At 43.7% G+C, this 23,757-nt stretch overlaps 1 protein-coding gene across 9 annotated transcripts in view; it reads right to left on the reverse strand.

Annotated features, from left to right (window-relative positions):
* The window catches only part of LOC112556354 (unconventional myosin-Ia-like), a 79,439-nt gene that overhangs the window by 32,159 nt on the left and 23,523 nt on the right, over positions 1–23,757 (reverse strand). For all 9 annotated transcript variants that reach the window (XM_025225278.1, XM_025225280.1, XM_025225281.1 and 6 more), the window contains 4 exons: positions 15,004–15,119; positions 1,096–1,190; positions 607–711; positions 301–347 (listed from right to left, as the gene is read on the reverse strand). In XM_025225278.1, the coding sequence (XP_025081063.1) occupies positions 301–347; positions 607–711; positions 1,096–1,190; positions 15,004–15,119 (363 nt within the window). The remainder of the gene's footprint in view (positions 1–300; positions 348–606; positions 712–1,095; positions 1,191–15,003; positions 15,120–23,757) is intronic.

Here is a 23,757-nt window from a genome sequence, read left to right on the forward strand (position 1 = left end):
TGACCAGCATGAAGCATACCACGTTACACCTGGTGACCTGCCGAACGTAAATCTCTACTTTGTTATCTCTCAGCAAGGTGTGTGGAGGTAGGAGGAGGAGTATTCGCTCACTCAGCAACTGCTCCCTGTCCCGATCTCAAGAACCCCAAGCAAGGTTTCCCGTCGACACTATCTCCGAGTGAGACAGCAGTGTCAGGGCATTTCTTTGTGTGCCTCTCCTGATTCATTTAACTGAATAACTGAAACAAGTAACTGTGTTCACCGACAAATTTCTCCTGGACATTCGAACACACAACTTACAAATCTGGAGGAGTTGTCGTTACGGTTAGTCTTTGCATTACCGAAAGCTGCACACAGACACCACAACAAATCAACATTAGACCCCAGCAAAGTCAAAATATATACCACAACAAAAAATGAACTCTGTGTGTGTGTGTGTGTTTTGCTTTGCATGCCAGACTTTCTCAGATAAATAATTAGTTTACATGGAACCCCCTCCACCGTCTGACTTAGCGCTCCCTTCTCACCCCCCCCTCTACTCCTACGGCTAGGAATTGCCGTTAAGATGTTGTAGTGAGAAAATAAACCTAAGCGTTGGCAACACACCTTCCAGCACAGGGTTGGACTGCAGCAGCTGCTCCTTGACACGGTCGATTTCCTGACCTTTGCCCGAAACCTCCGCCACATATTGCATGATCACCTTGCTGGCCTCTGACGAAACAAAATACCTGAAGTGTAATAGTTGTATCAGGGCAAGATGTGTGCAGGGAAAGAAGTGCTTCAGAAGACAAGAAGATCCCTGATAATAAAGATATTTTTACCTACAGAATGCCACAAATATGCTGAAAGCATACAGCACGATTTTAGACACAAGATCTGAAGAGATGACCATCCTGGAAACCCACCCACCCTCCCGAAATTAAAATAAAAAATCTGATACAATTTCTTAGATGTTTAGACAAATCACATCTTGCTAGGGAAAGTTACCCAGTAATGTTAATGAACTCTTGACTTTCCTCCCTTGGTTCGCTTGCCTCACCCCTCCACCTACTCGCACGAAACAAACATAAGTATCTTGCCCTGCCATTAACTTGCCTGTTTTACCGGAGCCACTCTCCCCAGATATGATGATACATTGGTCAAGTCCACGGTCCCGCATTGACCGGTAGGCATCGTCTGCAATGGCATATCTGAAAAAAGCACATACAAACAAATGTTACCTTAGGTAGTGATGAATATTTGTACTTAGTTTCTGTCTACAAATGCGAACACACTGTAACACTGGAAGACAAACAGCAGCGCAGTTCCACGTGTTGTCCACCAATACACGTGCTGTACACATATACATGTACCTCCGTCAGTGTCAATATTTTCATGATTGCATAATCACGTGGTGCGATGATGCCACGTGTTGGCGATGTTTAGAAGTACAGTGGAACCTCGGTTAACGAACTTAATCCGTTCTGGAAAGCTGTTCGTTATCCGAAATGTTCGTTATCCGAAACAATTTTTTCCATAAGAAATAAAGGAAACAGATTTAATTGGTTCCCAGCCCATGTTGACTCGCTAATATTTGAAAGTTACAGGCTATAGAGGTATTTGTAATGAGAACAGTTAGAATGCAATATAAATGGAGTTAAATAAACATAAAAACATTAACGAAAGTATTTAAACATCAGAAAACTTGCCGTTTTGACGGTGTGGGTGGATGGAGGTGTGGGGAGGAAGGGGGTGGAATTACTGATTCCCCCTCCATGAGCACGTGACATTGTAAAATCGGGGTGACTTCCCTTTTCTGTAGCTTTGAGGTTAAAGGAAAACACTTATCCAGTGTCTGTTCCTTCTGTCTTTTTTGTTAAACTCTTCGGTAAGACGACATCACATCCGACAGACGCATGCCACCTTCATACTTTGAAATCATTTCCTTTTTCAATTCATTTGTTGGCTGCTTCCTTGTCATTACCTCACTACTATTGATTGCTCTTAATCATCTTTGGAGCCATGATTGAGGATTATCTTATTAAAATAAAGCACAACAATCACTAAATAAGAAGAATGCGCACAGGTAAGGAACGACCGATCGTAACTGTGTCTCGAGCACGAATGATGACATGCTGGTCGGTCACGTGTGGTTCACGTGGCTGTTCGTTATCCGAAATTTTGTTCGCTATCCGAGACAAATTTTTAACGAAATTTTTGTTCGTTAACCGAAATGTTCGCTATCCGAGGCGTTCGCTAACCGAGGTTCCACTGTAGTAATGTCTTCCATCTACCAGATAAGCCAATAAAAATTCACTAGGTGATAACTTAAAGAATGAAATGAATAGTAAATAGTAGATAAATGGCCGCGCGTGGTGAAACTGCGATGCAGTTACAAGAATGAGATTTCGTGTACACGATCCTTGCCATAATTTTGCATATGTGTTTTCCCCCCTTTTCCCTTTTGTATATATGTGTTCGACATTGCTGTGATGATCTTGGGGCAATATATATTTTGGACGCTTCCACTCCACTTGGCTGAAAATCCGTCTCTCCTAAACATCTTGAAGGAAAATAAAGAATAAGTCAAACAGTGTCCCGTTGCTAAAAGAAACAGCTGGAGTATGTGAGGCGAGGTCACGGGTACGATATCTGTAGTAAACAGGCAGGACATGTGTAAGAAATGGCTGGTAACAAGAGCACCCCAAACAGTTCATTGAGGAAAGGTGAGGGATGACGACAGCAGTTAAAAATATCGGCGTGGGTTGCCCCAACAGCTGCTACCTATCACAGCCCATGAGAGTTCGGTCCGGGTACCACTATCTTTCGCCCAGAGTCTTTCGACGATACATAATGATACATCTCTGTGGAAACAGGACTGGTTCATGGAGGAGTAGAAGCGAGGCTGTAGGTAAACAAGATGACAAGCAGCAGACATGAGACGCAAGCAGCAGGGCACGTCTGTGCTTGTTCTCGGGCTCCACCAAGCTCACCAAGAGTAAGCCTCGGAGAAACAAATGTTTTGCACGCTGAGAAAAAAAGGCAAACAAAAGTTGCTGAAGGACCAGCACGTACGTCTGGTGGCTACTGCCGGCACCCGAGTCTCAGACCCACATTCACAAGGTGGAGAGATTATGTCACGAATACTTATGTGTGACCTTAAGAGCCACACTAACATCGTGATTAAATGACCACAGATGCCAAACTCAACTGACATTAAATATAAGAAAACATTTCCCAGACGTCCCAGCTTATGTCGGAGCCGAGATACGAACCCGTGACACACAAATCTCACTCACAAAGTCAATCAAGTCCGCGGCATCGCAATGAACGAAAGTGAATAAAAATGTTTCAGTTTGATAAAACATGATACATCGTTAAACACACACAGAGTTGTAAACAGCTCACTGAATTTAAAATATATTAAAACAGGTTGGGAGGGGGGTGCTGAATGGTAAATGCTTCCTAAATTTATAAGGCACTCGCCTGAATGTACACAAATACTGCAGTAGAAATAGAGGGAATTTCCTACAAACCAAGAAAATCAATATCCCCGTTTTCTGGGTATTTTCTGGACCAATCAGTAAATAGTTTGTGACGTCTGTTGCAGTTCCTTCAAATTGTGGTGGTTGTTAAAACAGAAGCGCTGCTGCCCTCTACCAACACACACAGGGTGGACACTAAGATGTATTGCTACCTGTCTCTAAGTGCAGACGGGCGTGTTACTCCCCTGTGTGTGTGTTCCTGTCTTTAAATGTAATAGGGAGGCCGATGAAGGTAAGAGGCTGTAACACTGTTCCTACAGCACACGGTGTAACTGAGGCAGGGCGTGTGACGACCGCTGTGGGCAGGCCGGCAGTCGCTTGGCATGTCAAACATGTGGCAGCAAACAAATTACCAAAAGGCTTGATGCGCCGACAAAGTCGTGCCCCCTTGTCTAAATACTCGGCCTGCTGAGTACACAGGCCCTGCTCCTTGCCTCCGTAACAAATGAGCGGCCATGCCGGCCTCTCACTACACCCTCCTGCTAGCAGAGTGCACATGGCGGGCACGACCAACAGAGTGCACACTGCTGGAGATGGGTAGGAGTGGGGGTCACCACAAGCCCTTTTCCTTTTTCTTACATTTTTTTTAGGTAGGGTGGAAATAAGGATGAAAGGTTTAGAGCGCTTTGTGGAGAGAAAGGTTATGCTAGAAGCCAACAGAAAGATGGGACTGCCACAGCAGATGACGGCTCTGAAACAAAGATCACAGACGAACTTAAGTTCTCGACAAAACAGTTTGCACAGTTATGTTGGATTGTTGCAGTCAACAAACATGTCAGGCTGGCGACTGGAGCAGTCTGTTACCTCCAGACATGCCATCTGAAGCAGAAAGAGCCCCAGAAGCTGCGAGATGATACATGTTAGGTACATAATACATGTTATGTAACATTTGCTGTCCACGTGTCTAGTGGCGCACTACACCTGTACTTTGTGTCAGCGGCACGCACACACACAAGACAGAAAGCCAGATAGAAGGGAGAAAGGGACCCTATAGTATTGACAGAAGTGGGGAAAGGACCTAATTACATTGATTGCACACACAAGAAAGCAGAATATATCACAAGGGAAAAAGGACGCACTATTGTTTACTGCAAGTTAGAACAAGGGAAAAACACCAATACTAGTTACTGCTGGGACACCGCTCATAAGGACGAGAGGTCTCCGGGTTTTTACCAGTCATCACATGTGCAGGAAGAAGCTCAGGCCACTAAATATCGAGGCAGGTACATTAAGGCCCACGGAACCCACTTCCGGTAGCTTCATTACAGCGAGGCGAGGATGCCGAGTTCTGCACAACCCAAGTAGCTAAGGGCAAACCAAATCCAAACTGCTTAGGATTCTGCAGTGGTATCAGATATCCACAGAGTCCACAAGTGTTCATTTTAATTCATAGGAATGAAAAGAACCTTTACACCTCAAAGGACATTTCCGGGACTTTTTATGCTGCAAACACACTCTTTCCTCCACACTCCGTATGTTTCCACGGAAGTGAGCTGGGTGGCTGTGACATCAGCCAAAAAACGGAGTAGCGAGCAGACGAAAAGCCAGTTTGCCTGCGGAGACTGGGGGACTCCTGATTTTCAATTAAAAAAATGTGTGGCCAGCTGAAAATACACCCACCCTTTTTGTTTTTTGTTTTTTTTTTTTTTTTTGGCTACCAAGCCTGTAGAAAGAATGTTTAGTATTATTAAAGGGCAACACGAGTGCTCAGCAAACATCGCTGAAAATAGAGAATAAAATATCACAAAAACAAAATCCAGTGGCATTTTATGACGCAAAAGGTACGAGTGATATTATATCAATGTTTTTCTTTTAATCACACCTGGATTTGTCGAAAACAGGAAGTGACGAATGGGAAATATTTCTAAAAATAGCGTCGTCTGCATGAGCTGAATTCGAAGAAGAAAGATGCCATCCTCAGTGAAAGAAAATAGATGAGGACACGATATGGTGTTGGCGAATGTTCTTTTCGACACTCAGATGGATTTAGTTTGTACAGACTGTCACTTCCTAAAGATACCGTCTCCACATACCAGTGAATTAATTTGGTTCAGATATCTGTATATACACATCTCTGCTTTGTTCAAACGTGCCGTGAAAATTTTGTCACCACACAGTACTCAAGAATTTGTTCAAAACTTTTCAAAAGTGATTGTTATCCAGTCTCTTCTACAGTACAGGCAAGTCTTGGACTTTCTGTAAAACGAAGAGGTCTTCTTGCTACAGCAGTGCCGACTATACACAAGCACGAGCTGTTAAACCGACAACGATTGCTGATCAGGTTCCAGATATACAACATCAACTGTTTGTACACCGTCTGGTCTACAAGTAACATCGTGACACATTCACAAACACACTGTCATATCAACACTAAAACAACTGCCAGTGTGAGGACACAGTTGATGTGCGTGTGCGAAACAGCTAAGAAAGAATTGAGTGTGACAGATGTCGAGGAGCTTGAGCAGGAACATGTGCGAGTAAGTAAACAGTAAATTTACATGAAGTTAAATGATGAAGAAATAAAAGTTTTTATATCAATAAAAATGTATAATTTTTTGTTATATTATCATATTTTTAATAGTAAAAAATCCTTATAAGTAGTCAATTGTTACCATAAAATAAAAATGCAATGCTGGAAATTAACTGTCAAATAAAAAAAATTACAGGAGTTTATCTTAGAGAAATGTACATGTGAAATGTGAAATAACAATAATACACATGAAAAAAATTACTCAAATGTGCCCACTTAGTAACAACGAAGACTGCGCATTAAATGTTGATCGCAAGAAGATTTTCCAGTCAGTTGAGCGAAGTCGGTTTGGACCTTTTCATTTATTTTTTAATTCAGTGGAAGCTTCTATATAAAGTTCAAATCTGTATGGTTGTATTTCAAAATCGCTTCTTAAACACAACCCGAGCGATATTTCTTCTTTTGACTCATGGCTAAACTAAGCCACTCTCACTGTTACAAATGCTACTTGTGTACAACCGAGCTCTCCAGTGTAAGAAAGTAATTTTTCTGCTTTTCTAGCAGCAGGTGAGAATGCCGATGATAGAAGGCTTAGACCTAGAAAATTAGGCATAATTATGTACTAATATTTTGGGAATTATTTATTTTAAAACGAACTTAACCCCATAATAAAGAAAACATGTTGCACTCGTGTGTTGCCCTTTAAAAGGCTTGATGCGAAAGCAAAGAAGCGATCACAGCTCCACAGAAGGCAAGCGATGAAGTCTCAAGTTGTGCTCGTGGTGAGCGAAAGCATGTATAACGAACGAAGCAAGTTTATGCATTTCAACACAGATTTAAACAAAAGTTTCAATAAGGTGTTTCACACATAATTTAAAGAACTGATGTGTGTATAGGCAGGTTAGGAATGTTTGTTATTTGAATGTACAGTGGTATTATTTATTGTGAAGGGAGCTTATTTTAGAATGCTTAATTATGTTTATTTTAACCTTTAAATATAAGATTGCACTGACTTCAAACTTAACCCTCCCCAAACCCAAACATCTGCACTGACTGGTCAAAGATTAGAAACTGTAACAAGTTCTTGTCATTGTTTTCTCCAAGCAAATCAACTGCATGTTTAAAATAAAATTGCGTTCAACTGTAAACCACATCCTCCACAACTCACATTTCAGTATTCAACTAACAAAACTCACAAAAATATTAATGGACACTAAGATAACAATGTTTTACAAGAGTAAATAAAAGTTTAGAACTGCGAAGTCTAATGTCATCAGCCTTTTTTCTCAAACCTAGTAGAATTGGAGAAAATTGGCTTATTCAATCATTGGATTACACAGCTTGCATAAACTTTGTGAGCCTGCACCGCCACACTTTGTTTGAGCCTGATGTTCACCAGTCAAGAGGCTAGAGGTATTGTTCAACCTTATTTATATTTACAGCTCTCGCTGACACTCATCTCCGATGTCAACAAGTAACACGTTTGTCTGTGCTGTTTCTGTCGGTCAGCTCGCACAGCGGGAAAAGTCGGGTTGATCCTTCATCATTTGTGGATCTGAACACCGGAAGTCGATGACCATAACGTAAAAGATAATTCAGTCATTTAGTATATGTTATCTGTATTGAGTAAGGCGATCAAAAGCCGCCTTAAAACACTTCCTGAGCGAGCAGCTCCATGGCGTGGGTTGCAGCCCCTGTGAACGTTTCAAGATGTTTACAGCAGTGACGTGGAGTTGAGTTAGCTCCCGCCAAGCGCAGTTTGCTGGCCTGCTTATCTGGGATCGCCTTTATTTGCAGGGCAATGTCAACACCAACAAGGCTGCAAGCGAGACGAGACGAGTTTTCTGCTTCCGTCGACAGTCGGCGCAGGTCTTACATGCAGATGCATGGCTGTCCAGAACCTTGGAGTCTGAGCCAGAGCACAATGCACAGACAGGACAAAAAGTGAAAGACAAAGCACACACCCATTCTTTTCTGTGTGTGCGTGCGCATGTGTGTGTGTGGGTTTGAGAGAGAGAAAACGAGACAGAGTGTGTGTTGTTGGAAAAACTGGAGGAGAGGAAAACATCTAGACAGGCAAACATTAATGCTGAGAGAGAAGCAGAAGGGCTCAACTCCTGCCCCGCACCTCTACCCTTCCAGGAGTTGACGGGACCCACTGTATGAGAAACAGGGTGTCACGGGTTCAAGAGAGATCGTCTACTAGAGAGAATGATGAAGTTCCTCCTCCCACAAGACGTACCGCTGACAGCAACTTTTTTTTTTTTCTTCTTAATCGACTGCCATTCCCAAAGTTTCAGTCGAGAAACTTCAAATCCAAGAAGCACGGAAGGACTTTAGTTTTCAGCCCTCTATGATTAGAAGACCGTGCACGCGCGCACACACACAATATCAAATATGACGTAATCAGTCGTTTGCATTTGGCAACATCACACAGATGCCCGCGCAAGACAACAGTCACACACATAACCAAGTAAATGTATTTCACTGATATTCGTGCCGGGGAATTCACACTCCCCAACCCAAACTGCTTTGTCAAAACATAACATCCACTTTAGTTTTGTCTAAAGCTACACAGGCGCCATGTGTCAGTACCTTTATGTCTTCGCATGAATGGATGTGTGCGCGGATTGATTAAATACTTCATCGATTTTGTTAGTTGCCAAGCACTGACATCATACAGCAGTGAGTGGGGCCGGGGCTATCATAAGGTCTGCAGAGAGCTCCGTCAAGTCGCGGCCAGGCTGGCACTGAGCAGACACGACAGATGGAGGGAAGGTCGTCGCCATCTTGACTGCAGCTTCCTTACAAGGTCTTATGACCTCACCTGCACGCGCGCCCTATCTCCTGTGGCGTGAAAGGTGCTGGTGAGGGGACGAGGGTTGTGCTCTCGCTGCCATTATCTTATCTCTCTACAGAGTAAGAACAGAGCACACTGCATCACAAACACTGTTTTTCACGGATGTTTGGGTGCTCCATGTTTGTAGTGTGTGTGTGTAACAGCAGGTGTGCATGTGTAGGTGTGTAATAAGTACCTGCTTCGTATGTTCTATCCAAAAGAACCATAACCTCATACAGTGGTCGTGAGGGTACTGGGTGTGTTTTTGGTCACTGCTGTTATCCTTTTTTTTAACGATGAAGTTTTGTTTTTGGGTTGCGACACCTACAATGTGCAGAGGAGACAGGAGACATGTACTGAGACGCTCAGCACAACCTTGCTCGCTTGTGGCAGGTTGGCAGGTAGAAAACTAGTTTACCGGATGCTCATGTTGATCACCACGTGCGTGCATGCGCCTCAGTATCCTCTGGTGACCAAAACCAACCAATTTTATGAACTCACTCCTTTTGTTCTCTCTTTATCTATCGAAGGCCACACTATTTATAAATCCAATCACTAAACAACCAGGGAATTGAATTCGGTCTTTCAGAAAGGTCAGATTTAGTGCTCTTTGATAGATTGGCTACATCCATAAAAACTTGTTCTGAAATAGTCCTCGTGAAATAACTTCTAAGAATCACAACTTAATCCTGTCCTTTACTAGCTCTCATACTGCCAAGCACCGCTAGCACGTCTTCACAGGTTGTCTCTTTTTATCTCTCTGCACTTCTTTCGGATTACCTGATGTTTCCCCTTTTTCTCTGACCAAATCTGTTTTCCACCGCAACATCCAGGCGACCAAAAATATACTACAAACATCCCCTTTTTTAACCGGCTTCTTTACACGCGAAATCTTGATGACTGACAGGTTTATCGTCCACATATCTTATCTCATGGGCCTCGGTGCGCACAGGCCTTCCAGGGTTCTTGTGCGGCACCGCGTGTTGTGCTCACCAAAAAACACTCAAAGGAATGTTTAGCGAAATGTTTCCGAGATGGATAAATGTTCTCCCGCGGAAAGATGGGGAAACGAAAACACAAATACACATTGTGATATGCACATAACTACACAAAGCCAGACAGGACAGGAAGCGTGAGAGAAGGGGAGGCAGTATCGCTCTGCCACCCCGATGACGCAATCACACGCCAGAAGGTGCCTCACGTGATTGCACTGCCAAACTGCCAAATCTATTTTTAGCATGGCTTTATGCCGCCTACTCTCCGAACTTCCACCCGCGTAGTAGTAGCGTAGGCGCTACCGTAGGGCGGCAGATGATGGTGCAGCTACACAGCACGTGCGGAATGCCCGCGATGTACCTGGCGACAGCTATAGTGATGGTAATGGTCGGAGTTTATAGCAATGGTCATTAGCCATACCATGCTAAATGGGGCGCACAGCCCCAGCACCGCCAGGAATGTTCTAGCGGCATGGCGCGGGGCGGCGAGAGAGGAGAAAAGATGGGCTGGCGGCGACAAGGCGGCAGGACGCCGCTCAATTAGGCTGATGGCAGGCGGAAGCTACTTGATGGGCGCACAAACTTCACTACTCGTCTTGATCTCTTACGCGCCCATCTTGAGGGTAAATACTACGCGCGGTAGGAAGTGATCCCTGCCCTAGATAAAGGAACTGAGGAGCTAGATGTTCTCAAAATATCTTCACATTAATCTATTCCACTTCGCACCCTCGTCCAACAACAAGGCCTCCGATTCGATGCTACATACAGCTGTGCGGACCATTTGCTGGTTACCTACCATCTGCTGATGCTTGCACACTGTTTGGGGTAGGTCAGTGAGTTGGTCAGTGTTCTATAACGCACCTTCTTCCGCTCCCACTCAACCCACGCACACCCTCCCCCTCACCAAGAACCCTTCTGTAATAGAACGTGCACTTACCTTGCGTGCACACCACGACGTATTACACACACACAGACACACAGACAACACACCGCTTGACGAGCCCCCGCTGACGATGAGGATAAAGAGATGTGTAGGTGAATCGACGAGACACGAATTCAGAGGAATGTCAATGAGAGTCATAAAGATGGCGGAGAAGACCGTTGTGTTTTCCCGCTTACTCGGCCATTTTTAGAGCAACTGCTTTTCTCTTACATATGACGTCATTTTATGCTTCAAGTGACGAGGAACAAATGCACACATGACGTCAGACACAAGACGTCAAAGTACACAAACAACACGACCACAACTCGCTACACTGACATGACGTCAGACACATGACGTCACTGTACACAAACAACACGACCACAACTCGCTACACCTTCCTACAACTGAACTAACGCGACAAAACACGAGATACACACACTAACCCTGGCTACAGGCGGCACGATGCAGACTAAGCTTTACATCACTCAGTAGTAACAGAGATTACAGTGTTACGGACAGAACAAGATGTCGCTGTGTTACCGATCACAGAAGTTACACCTGTGTAAAGCGGGTTTTGCGACGCGTCCGCTCCTTCGTCTATTCGTCTATTCATCACCTCTGGGAAGTCGGGTGGGAGAGGCGGGGCGAGTTCGTATCATCGGTTGAACCTTCCAGTAGACTGCCTGGGCTGGATGGCTGGTCCCTCGGTCTGTCCACGTCGACTGGAACTCTACAGTCAACTCAGAACTTGCACGGCCAGGGTAACCCCACGGTGTAATTACAAGGCATTGCGATGGCCGGAGAGGGAGCACGAGAAGCGGCTACCACATCTCAGGACAGCAGCATGCGCGCAACCTACTCACTCCCAGCTCGGGGTGGTAGTGACGAAAGATAAGAGTACAGAATTCTTTGAGGCTCCGTAACTGGAAGGATTATACTTTAATCCCTTTAACGATGATATACCAGAGAGCTTAGATGTAGAGAGGGTTCACTCGTGACCGCGGGAAAACTCGTCCGTTAGAGTTATCTTTCGTAATTGGATGCTACGAAACAACACGGCACAAGGCGATCGTTTGAGGCAAGGTGGGCAATTTTGCTGTGCAATTAACTGTCAGAACGCCAGATTTAAATCAACATCAAAAAAAAAACGTTTCCACAATTTCCCAAAAGGACGAAGAGAGGTAAGCTACGAATTTATTCTCAAATTACGATCCATAAGTGTACTGTAGTTGAGAGCAGTCTACTACAACGCGTTTGCTCGATTTCTATGATTATTAAAACGACTTTACTGATTATACTGTGAAACTGTGCGATGAATTCTCACTTATCTGATTACAAACCTATTTAAATTTGTTATAGTATTTTCATTTAAGGCATTCGTCACTGGGGTGAGGTGTTATAAAAAGATTTGTTATTAATATATTGAAAAAATCATTACAACAGGTGGAAAATATGGATGAACTTTACGAGAAGGAAAGATTTTGACCATCTTACACCATCTGATGTGTATGGAAAAGGATACTGTCTTTGCTCGGATCATTTCGAGGAAAGTCAGTACAACTGTCAAACCCCCAAAAAAGTCTTGTCTGGAATGCAGTCCCCACAATTTTCGCCATTCCAAATCCACCATTCAAGGTTGATAACTTATGATTATTAGATAATGATATATTCCAATATATGTTACTAAGCCATATTTTACCATCATAGGCCTTTGTTTCTGTCATATTTTATTTTTTAATTAACATTTATGATGAGAGATCACTCTAACTGGCACATAAGGCTAATGATGATCATAGCTTGCATCTGGGCATAAAGAGTTTCTCTGTGACACTTTGCAATGGTTGTACACTGAAAACACCCTCATCCAATGCACTACCTTGTCTGACAGGGTGGAAGATGACTGTGCAGGCTCTGCTTGAGCTTTTTGATGAGCTTCAGACAAATCATGGTATTTCATTACTTCTTACAGAAAAACTACATCAAGACTGCTTAGAAGACTTTTTTTTCTTGCTTTCAGGGAAAGAGGGAGCATCTGCATAATCCCACTGCAGAACAGTTTAGATTATTCTTCCGTCAGATCATGATTGAGAACCTGTTTCATCACAGTCGTGGAACTAATTGCCAGAAGGACAATGACAGCTCTTTATTGACTCTGACATCTGTGACCACTGACAAACAACAGGACATAATGATATGTAATGTAGATATTGACGAGAATGACTATGACCATGACATCGATTGTTTAAATGACAAAGACATTCTTGATAAAGTAAATATCACTTTCAATAATTTTGATGATAACTGTAGTGACCCTCTAGCCATTTTCTCCATACAACCACCACCAAAAAAACAAAAATTCTGAGTGAGACAGTCAAGATATTAGAGTGTACATGTTGTAAAAATATTGACCAGTTACTTCCTGGGAAAAAAGTTAAATCTCAGTTGATTCGACTTTTGTGGGAAGAGCTAAAAAGCATTGACCTCTGTTGTCCACTTGGTGCATGTGATCTGAAAGGAAGTGTGATTAATCTATTTATCAATGTTTTTCTTTGAAAGATAGCTCTGTGTCCTTTTTTGAAAAAGGAGCAAAAAAGAAATAAAAAAATGTTAAAGTTACATCATTTGTAGCTTTTAAGCTAAAGTAATTTAAAATTATTATAGAAAAGTGTGAAAGAAAATGTTATAAATCTTCATTTAAAGTACATGTGAGAATGATCCCTTTTGAGTACCTGCTTGCTGTATATCTCATAGTAAGCATAGCTGTTATCTTTAAATTGTCAACCAATGTTTTTACAACAAGGGATATGAATGTATATAAATATATACATTATTATTAATAGTAGTATTATGATTTTATATTAATTATGATTATTATGATTTGTGTGAGAATTTATTGCCCATGCTTGTATGTAAACAGAAATCTATATGTCTCAGTATATGTGAGCAAGTATTCTGAATGTGGCTTGTTTATATTCATGTGTAATTCTGTTTTTAACTGCTTTTCTCATATTAATAAATTCTCATAAATTAGATTTTTATGGATTTTAAATAAATGCAAATTTGTGCTCATGTATGTGCTGTTTGAATTTATAAAAGTTATCCTTTTTAAATATAGTCAGCTGTCATACATGCATTAAAACTCTCCCAAACTACCCTCATCTAAGCAATTCTCATCAATAAAAGACACAAAAATCTGTTCTTAGATAAAGGTCATTTGATATCGCAAACACCTAGACATTTACTCCAAAGATAAACACTGCTAGCGACGACTTTGTTTAGTAGTGGTTGATAGTAGCAACTGCGGCGTAGCATCTTTTTTCGAAGGGACGTAACTCCGTCACTACTTTTCTTAACAAGTAAGGATAAAGAAGGAGTGCAGCCTCTCTATATCTAAGCTCTCTGGATATACTACAGGGTTCCGGCTTCAACAGTGTCTATCAAAATTGTTGCCATTTAAAAACTCGTATCGGCTCTGCAAGAGCGAGGCAACCATCTGAGTTGCGGCTAGCAGCTTGCAGTGGAGATGTGACCGACTCCCCACTGTGTGAAGCCCTGGTGCACCAGGACGACTAGGCACAATGGTAACGGCCAAGATCTTCGACTGACCCGATCTGCTGGTTACCTGGAACACTAGGCAAGAATGGCAAAGAAGCATGTGCATTGCCATAGCCACAGAGAGCCCGACCCAATACGACTTCTAGGAGAAAGCTTTGCACGATGAAAGCACCCCCCAGGGCGCAACATCTTTCAACGAATGCTTTCCCCGACAAAAGCAAGGGCCGGAGAACTGCGTCCATGTCTTCGCTACCAAGGCGACCTGTCGAGTGGACGGGTATCAAGTGTGGCGGCGAGGAGAATAAAGGCAGTTACCACACTGTGTCAAAAACCTGACCAGACAAAAAGTCGCCCAAAGAAGGGACTCGATCACTGGTCACACCTTTCCTAAAGAAAAACAAGAAGAAGCTATGCCAGACTAAGAATAAGTTCAGCAAGCTATCCAAACAAGCTAATGCTAACAGCTAAGGAGATGCAGGCAGAAGACCGTGGGCGTTCGCTAGCACCTTTGTCCCTGCACCCTGTCCTTTGTCTTCGGTGCTGTTTAACATCGATATGGATAGTACCATCTTACAAATGTATCAATGTTTCATGTTAAAAGTATCAGGTGTTTTCATGACAAGCAAGTTCATCCCCTCGCTAATTTTTGCGAGAAGCGTATAAGAAAAAAAAAAAACCAAGAAACCAATACTCACATGTGAGGAGGCAACTCGTAGATGTTTCGACTGCGATACTCCTCCACAATGCTGTGCGTGTACAGGGGCAGTTTCTGGTACGGGTTGACGGACACCACTACGCTCCCAATGTAAGTCTGGAACACACACCATGACACAAGTATAAATTAGCGAACTGTACATCGTCATTGCTCCCGAGGTATGTCTGACCCTAGTTCGTCAATCGGACAATGGACAGAGTCTGGGTCTGTGCAAACATTTCTGTGCAAACAATGAAAAACAATATGGTATGAAGCGAGCATCATGGCATGTTCAATGCTTGTAATTCCACTAACAATGGAGGGGATTTGATAGTTCTGCCGTTGGCCTAACAGGTTGAGGGGATCGGCTCTCCTTGATTTTTGTTTCTGTGTTGTTGTTCTGCTTCGATTTGGATAAAAGTGTTGGATCTTAATGTTGACATGTGCTACATGTTTTCTCCACTCTTCTGTTGTGAAGCTGGATTGTCACATATTATTCTGAAGTGCGAACTGAAGGATCTGTTGGCTGAATTCCACTCCGCCGGCTTCACTCGCCTCGATAGGACCTTGAGTTGCATTGAATAAACTGAAGTCGTCTCACTGTTCTTCCTTCTTCATCTTTGGACTATTTCGTGAATCTTGGTCGGTGCATTGAGTTTGCCTTTGGCTGAAATAATGCGCTATATAAATTCTCTGTTGTTGTTATTGCGTTATTATTATTAAATGTGGGCTTGTTTGATTTATGCATCTCACACGATATTCAGGCAATGACACACGACATCTTGTCCAAAAGTCACAGATTTCAGCCAGTCCTTCATACATTAGGACTTTATCGCCTTATAAAAGACAAAGTTTCACAGACAAGTACAGTGATACCTCGGTTCTCGAACGCCTTGACTTTCGACCAAATCGGTATTCGACCAGGAAATTCGAGAAAATTTTGTCTTGGAATCCGAACAAATATTTGGAACTCGAACATCCGAACGTCCGAGATGAGCCGAGTTGAGCCGAATGGCGTTCATTCGGCCCAGCGCGCCTTGCTTGCGTCATCAGTGTGAGTGCAGAGGAGAAAAAAACAGCAAACAATTGACAAATTCGTCCGTAAAGAAATCAGACAAGCAACTGCAGAGCAAGATTCTGATTCTCCTCAGCAAAAGATACAGAGAACAGAAACACCCGAAGAGCAGTTACCCTCTGTATTTATTGAAGAGGACTCCCTTTCAAAACAATAACCATCCCTCTTCCCTCCTCCCTCCACATTCATTCCCTCCTGCCATAAAGTTTGCTACAGGTACAGTAAATGAAACACAATTTACTGTACTGTACTGTACAGTACATTTTATTTTTTGTTTTTGTTTTTGTTTTAATAAATACACTTTTATTTCTTATTTCTTGTTGAAACTCGTGTTTTTCTACATATTATATACAAATTAGGCCAGTAAATAGGCATTTTCTGGGGCTTGGAACGAATTAATCCAGTTTCCATTATTTCCTATGGGTTTCATTGCTTCGGTTCTCGAACAATTTGGTTCTCGACCGTCCTCCCGGAACGAATTATGTTCGAGAACCGAGGTATCACTGTACAGTGTACAGCAAGTAGTCGACCATGTACAGAACGTGCAGAAAGAAAGAAAGAAAATACTCCAGTGGAGCGGTCGACGGACACAACTAAGCTAGATTCAACCAAGCTAGTGAGAGAAAATAACATTTAAGGTGTCCATCCGCTTGTCTTTAGAGATTACTAGCCGGGATACCAGGTATAGTCAGGGTAATTTGTACAGCCAACGGTTCTGACATCATTCTCAACTTTCCTCTCCTTTCATTTTAACAAGTGCCTGGTGTGAGGGACTTTGGAACTTTCGTCAACATGCCAGTCTGAGTTAAAACTTTTCTTCCAGCACAATGCCAATGCATTAGGCAACACAATGCCAATGTGTCTGTCAGTACAATGCCAATATATGAGCCAACACAATGCCAATGTGTCTGTCAGTACAATGCCAATGTGTCTGTCAGTACAATGCCAATGTGTCTGTCAGTACAATGCCAATGTGTCTGTCAGTACAATGCCAATGTGTCTGTCAGTACAATGCCAATATATGAGCCAACACAATGCCAATGTGTCTGTCAGTACAATGCCAATGTGTCTGTCAGTACAATGCCAATGTGTCTGTCAGTACAATGCCAATGTGTCTGTCAGTACAATGCCAATGTGTTCAAACTCACGAATCTTTAGCACTTTGCGGGTTTATGACTGTTGTAGCTGCTGATTTTGGTGGAGATGTACGATCAACGCCTACAGAATCACAACGATCCTACGACTAAACAGTGTCCCTTTCTGATCATATATGTCTGACGACTCTGTGGCCAAAGAACTCCTATTTGGTGAGGCACGTGTTCTCCTTCCAAACAGCATCTTTTGCAAGAGAGAAAGAAACACAAATACTGTGCATTCTGTCTGTTCTACCCACCGTAACATTTCAAATAATAATCACAAATAAATTTTAAAAAAATCAAGATCTTGTAAATTCTCAATACAATGATACAGTTCTTATCGCAGTGACCTGGAAGTCGACTAACTTGCTTACTTTGAACACAGGAAGCGAATCATAATTCCGCCTGCTATTAGTCATGTGTGCAAAGTCGCCGCAAAATCTTTTCTTCGGAGACAAGCCATATTGAGATGCACAGGAAAAGAGTAATAAAGGGGTCATGCACGTGACAAATCTGGGTTTATCAAACTACATATCGATGCTGTCCAGCGGGCAGGAACAGCCGAGCTCTGACGATGCTGACGAGTGTCCGGAAACGTTAAGTGCGCGACGTCAGCACTGTGGGAGCGTTCTGTCGTCACTGCATCTTATAATATACATACATGTACTAGCCTTGCCTACAGTGGCGACAGTGCAGCAGACGTGCTGACCTTGCTACCGGAAGGTAACTCCCTGTGCAGTGACCAGAATAGCCATGTATGGCAGACCCACTCACCTACTTCCCTGAGACACGCCTGTGGTACCACACCTACGTACGAGTGATACATGACCTCCTAGGTCTGGCAGTGGCACAGTCTTTGGCAGCAGAGGTCAAGGTTGATTGATGCCTTACAGAGGTTGAGCGGAGGGAATGCTGCACGTTAGGAGGTGTGACACGTGACTCTCACCTCCTTCAAAACTCGTTTGCTGTGGAGAAGGAAGCAGAACACTGACGAATACTGCCGAAAAGATTCGTATTTCATTCCTTCTCTAAGGACCATTAAAGACAACCTTCGCCTCTCAACATCGTCTGTTAAATATGATATTTTGGCGACACTTGCTACTCATTACGGGGTGCCTGGTCTACCACCCGTCCTGCTAGCAACTCCCATCCGCTCTCCGAAGACATGCTGGGTTAGGGACGGTCGCCCCACTAGTGTAATGGGAGTAGCCTCCTCCAGTTCCGTGTAAAAGAGACATAGAATGCCAGAGACCTGGTCTTTTATTACAGGGCCTGGGTCACTCAGCCACCTTCCAGCAACAGACTAGTGTGCATCGCGGAGGGAAAGACGACGAAAAGAAGAAGCAAACAAGGGTATTACTAGGGTGAAACTTTACTTACCCACCTGGCACCATCGCTTCGCCGATTGGCTGCTACAAGACCATAAGTACTGCTATCTTTGAGCCGTTTCCAAAATAAAGAATCGAAACTATGCGAATCAGATTTAGGAGAAGAAACCATGCGAATCAGATCTGAAGAAGCCAGATAACAACTACAAATGTCCCCTCCAGCAAATAACAAGATGGATATTCTGCTCCAGCCCGTGAGAAGAAAAGTGGATGCTGTCAGCTGATGGAGATGGCAAACAGCCTGTGTCACCTATGTGATGCTAGCACCATGTGTATCACCTGTGTTGCTAGTACATTGGTAGTAGCATAGGTGTGGTCCCTATGTGTTGCTAGCAGTATATATGTGTAACCTGTGTGTTGTTACTACACTGCTGCGTGTCGACTCTGCTGCTGTGACAACACAAACGGAAGAGAGAGAGAAAAGAAGGAATGGAGATGTTAATCGTTGCCAAGATATTGTCTGCTAAAAGTAAAAACTCTCGTGTACACACGTGTACTGATAACGGAGTAAGGTCTGTCCAGAGACTCATGGAGATGGCATCTCATGAAGGGGGGATTCTTTAAAATCACACTAGCGTCTACTCTACAACTAGACCAACTCTATGAACAATAGCCATCATAAATACTGAGATTTTATATTACTCAGCATGTGAAAAGTGTGCTAGCCTACCCTCTAACTCAGGGGTGGGCAATTAATTTTCCCAAGGGGCCGCATGAGAAATTGGGATGGTTTTAGAGGGCCGGACTAATATAGTTAATTCAGTTTTACCCAATACTGTATACATAGTATATATACTGGCGGGCGGGCCAGCGGGCGGCCGGTCAGAGACAGGAGGCGGGCCGGATCCGGCCCGCGGGCAGGCCTTTGCCCAGGTCTGCTCTAATTGAACGTGTGGGACAATGGGGATAGACAAGATTTACACACTTCACATATCTCAAGTGTTCACGCAATGAGAAACACTAACTTGAGGGAAAACACGAGACTTTATTCTTTTCTTCTCTCCCTCCTACAGCTAGAGACTTTCAGCACACGGAGTGGCATACCCGCCTATGGCCTTGATCTTGTATAAGCCAAACCTTGCAGCACACGGTAACCTTAGGTGTTCACCCGAGCTGAGCGGTCACACCAGCAGGTTGGGTTAGACATGTCGACAAGGGGTGACTACGCGGCGACTGCACCTTCACCGGAGTGGTGCACAACACTCCTTGTGTTAATGGCCGGTGCAACAGCACCACACCGCCTACACACATCATCGCTCCTCTAGGTCGGTATCAATGACCGGTGCAACAGCACCACACCATCTACACACACACTACCGCTCCCCTAAGCTCGAGGGGTGGAGACGGAACACTATCCATACTTCACGTACAATGCGTACCTGTCAACCTCTGACCCCAGTGTACGATGTCGCTGTAGGACAACGCTGCTACAACTTGCAGTAATCTAACATGTGATCCAAGAACTTGTAGGTAGGTTTAACTTACATCACAAGACAGTTGCTTTGAGACTTTGACAGCTGACAGGTGAATTACAGCACTGACGGTTCCCCACACACATTTTTAAGGAGGGCTGGAAGCTGTTTACAGATGCACATACAATCATCGCCCCGACAAGAGAGGTAGAGAAGTGCTAGATAACAAAGTCGATAAGGATACAGTGCTGACTCATGGGGATAGTGAGCTGGTGTGAACTACTTTGTCTGTGTTGGAGAGAGGACTAAGTGTCAAATCCTTCCTGGTCAACATTTTTGCGTTGAGCATTGCATGGTAGGAACCAGGATATCACAGGAACATGCAGCATTTTTACGGCCATAAGGCATAATTTCACATGACTATCACAAACATCTATTCTGATTTCTAATAGTGTGAAAACATATGACTGTAAAGATTTCCGCAAGACAGCACTAGCTCATTAGTTATTTCACATTGTGATCATAGCGAGTTCATGCAGTGTATTAACTTCTACACTGATGACCGGCCGGGATCCCTGCTTTCGCCCAGGTCCATTTTCGCCGGTCAAGTTTCCATCTGTGATTTTATCAACAACTTTCAAGCCATCGTTTCGTCTGAGTCAAGCTTATTCATCAGCGGAGAAAAACAGTCAAACACGTGTACTCCTGAAGTTCCTTCCTAAGACCACAGGGTGGTGATTCATGCTGGGCGACGGCGACTGGAGGTTGTGAACAACAGGAGATTAAAAACTGTTGTACTGCCATCCGCCTCGCCACTCTCCCACCCGACTGTCCCTCGCTCGCTCTGGTTATCCCCCTCGATCTGTCATCGGTATCGTCTCAAACTATGGCCCCCTAGCCAAAGTCTCCCCCTACCCAACTTGACTATTGCGTCCCCTGGTTACAGACAATCTGTGAGCCAGACACCCAGCCTGTGTGGACTGGTGCAGCAGCAGGACCGACACTGGTGATGACATGCAGGCACACACAGGATGGGGGGCGGCAACTGCAGGCAAATGGCCGACACCATGCCGTGGCCGCCAGACCCTGGGTGAGGCCCAATCAATATGGCGAGGCAGCCGGTCACACTGGCGACTGTTTGTGTGTCGGCTGTTACTAAGTGGGCACAGGTTGTGTCACACCACAATGCACTGCCAGAGCTCACTTCGCTTCATTCCTCCCAACTCCACGCCCCTTCTTCCCTCATCTTCCAAATGTTCACATACAATGACTAAACCACTTTCTTCTCCTTTCTTACGAGAATGCTGTTAAAAAAAAACCGTTAATCATCATTTGACGAGCCTCCACGCGCCATCCCACTGAGTGACAGCGAGTCTGACAGCTATACTGGTGATGACATCACCAAGAACATGCCACACGATGGCGTGGCACAATGATGACATGTCACATGGTCACTTTGACAAGAGGCCAAGTTGAGGAGCAGTCATCACATATTGTTACAAAGAGGGCAAGTGGCCGGGATGTCAACATGCAAACTGTGACCGACTTGTGAGCACTACTAGCACTCAGTCAATCGGTCACTTCTATATACCTTGTTAAACTACCCGATAATCGCCAGCACTCTGTCTCTCTCTTATACACACACATATCAGATACTGGTGCCATGCTTGTAAATATGAATACCTACAGTCAAGAACACAACGCATGAATACTGTATTTATATATATACATACATATTAGTGACGCTCTTTAAGTTGTGATTGTTACAATGAGCCTTTAATTTCTTTGTACGTACATGTACATTGAAAAATAAAAAGTAAACTAAAAATTCTGAATTCCTTTCCTTTCTACTTGCTTCAGCGCCAAAATAAATGTTAAGGCTCTCGTCCGCCATCATCCCACCCTCTCTCTCTTATTGATCCACCAGCCTAGCACCAGGACACACACACAGTCAAATACACACACCCACACACGTATACAAATTCAAAGCCATAAGCTTTTGACATACTTCCCTACTCCAAGACCTATGTAATATGAGATCAACTTGCGTTTTTATAGACATTCACCGTTCACTTTCTTTGATGTCATTACTTATATTAGTTTAATAACTTCTGGTTCCCCCTGCCCTGGTATAGAACCACCCTCGCTAATCATTTTTGTCTCAATGTTCTAACCACCACCTTCATCTAAGGTATCAATCCAAATTTCATGACAATCTCATATACGACAGCACGATTCTGACAATGTAAAAGCCTAGGATGTCTAGTTTATTTCAACCACCCAAAGCTCCACACGAAGCATAGTCCCAATATGTGTTTGTGTGTGTGAGAGACAGACAGGCTCTGTGAAAAATCCATCTTCGATCGTCACCCACTGCGCAAGCGGAAACCTACTCGCTGTCTCTGTCGTACCCTGACAACAAATACAGTCTCTCCCTGACAACAGTGTCTGTCGTACCCTGACAACAAATACACTGACAACAAATACAGTGTCTGTCGTACCCTGACAACAAACACAGCCTCTGTCGTACCCTGACAACAAATAATCTCTGTCGTACCCTGACAACAAATAATCTCTGTCGTACCCTGACAACAGCCTCTGTCGTACCACGTGCACCACGCCGCCGGTTGCACACCCCGCTCTGCTCAGCCCTCGCATCAACCGGAAGGAGCGGTGCATGACTAAAGCTCAGGCAACGGCAAGAGTGTCATTTGTTGTTACTCACCCGTTGTTACTCTGATCTTTGACCGGAAAAAACTTCTTCAATCATCCGGCTGACTCATTTCCAGCTTTTCTATCTCGTCTGATGCGGTCTCTTTCCTTGTTTTGTTTCTAGCGAGTGGGTGGGGTATCGTGCAAATCAAAAACAGCATTGTCCGAGAGAAAAATACTTCATACAGGACGTTTGTTTGTTTGTGTGCGTGTTATGCCGTGCCAGCAACCATGGCCATATCACGACATCATACAGGACGAAAGTTAGTGATAGATGTATAGATATGCAAATATAATGGTCACAAGTGAGCACTTACTGTTCTCAACTGCACTGCCATAAAGCTTCAAATGAAGTATTCCCACAAATCTTCTTTGTACTGGACTTCATTTGAAATTCAAGACATGGCTTCAACCGATCCTCGCTTTGCCAAGGTCACAGAGGAGTCCGGTGCTGGAGGGAAGGGAGTGAGTGTACACACTGACCAAGTGTTATGAACGATTGTTATGAACGATTGTACTGTCTACAACACGCAGGTGTCTGCGACCATGCACGTGGTCCTTAATCCTGGTGTCCACGGCATCTGTGCACCTGGAGCACACTTCAGGGACGTGCCTTCATCCTCAGAGAAGAGTCACCTTTGACCTCTATATCTGCGAGTATGCTGTCGGCTACGAAGGTTCAACAAATCTGTAGACTGCATATAATTATGGTGATGGCATGCATTTTCAACATGAGTAGATACACTCGCAGGCCTCACAATGAACTGTGCGCTTTGAGGCCCGCTTTGTGTGTTTTCTTTTAGTACTGTCTTTTGAGACTACCTTTGTTGTTGAGATAAATCGCCGATTTAATCAATTTTATTACTTTCTGTAATAGTTATAATACGTGGGGCAACGGTATGGTCACTAATATGAACACCGTATTTAAAAACGATAAAAAATATCAAAGGACATTTATATAAATGAATGGAAGGGCAGACAGAACCACTAACGGCAAACACTCAAGGTATTTATGATGACACTGCAAACAAA

The sequence above is a fragment of the Pomacea canaliculata genome, linkage group LG2 (genome assembly GCF_003073045.1).
Source record: "Pomacea canaliculata isolate SZHN2017 linkage group LG2, ASM307304v1, whole genome shotgun sequence".
Taxonomy (NCBI): domain Eukaryota; kingdom Metazoa; phylum Mollusca; class Gastropoda; order Architaenioglossa; family Ampullariidae; genus Pomacea; species Pomacea canaliculata.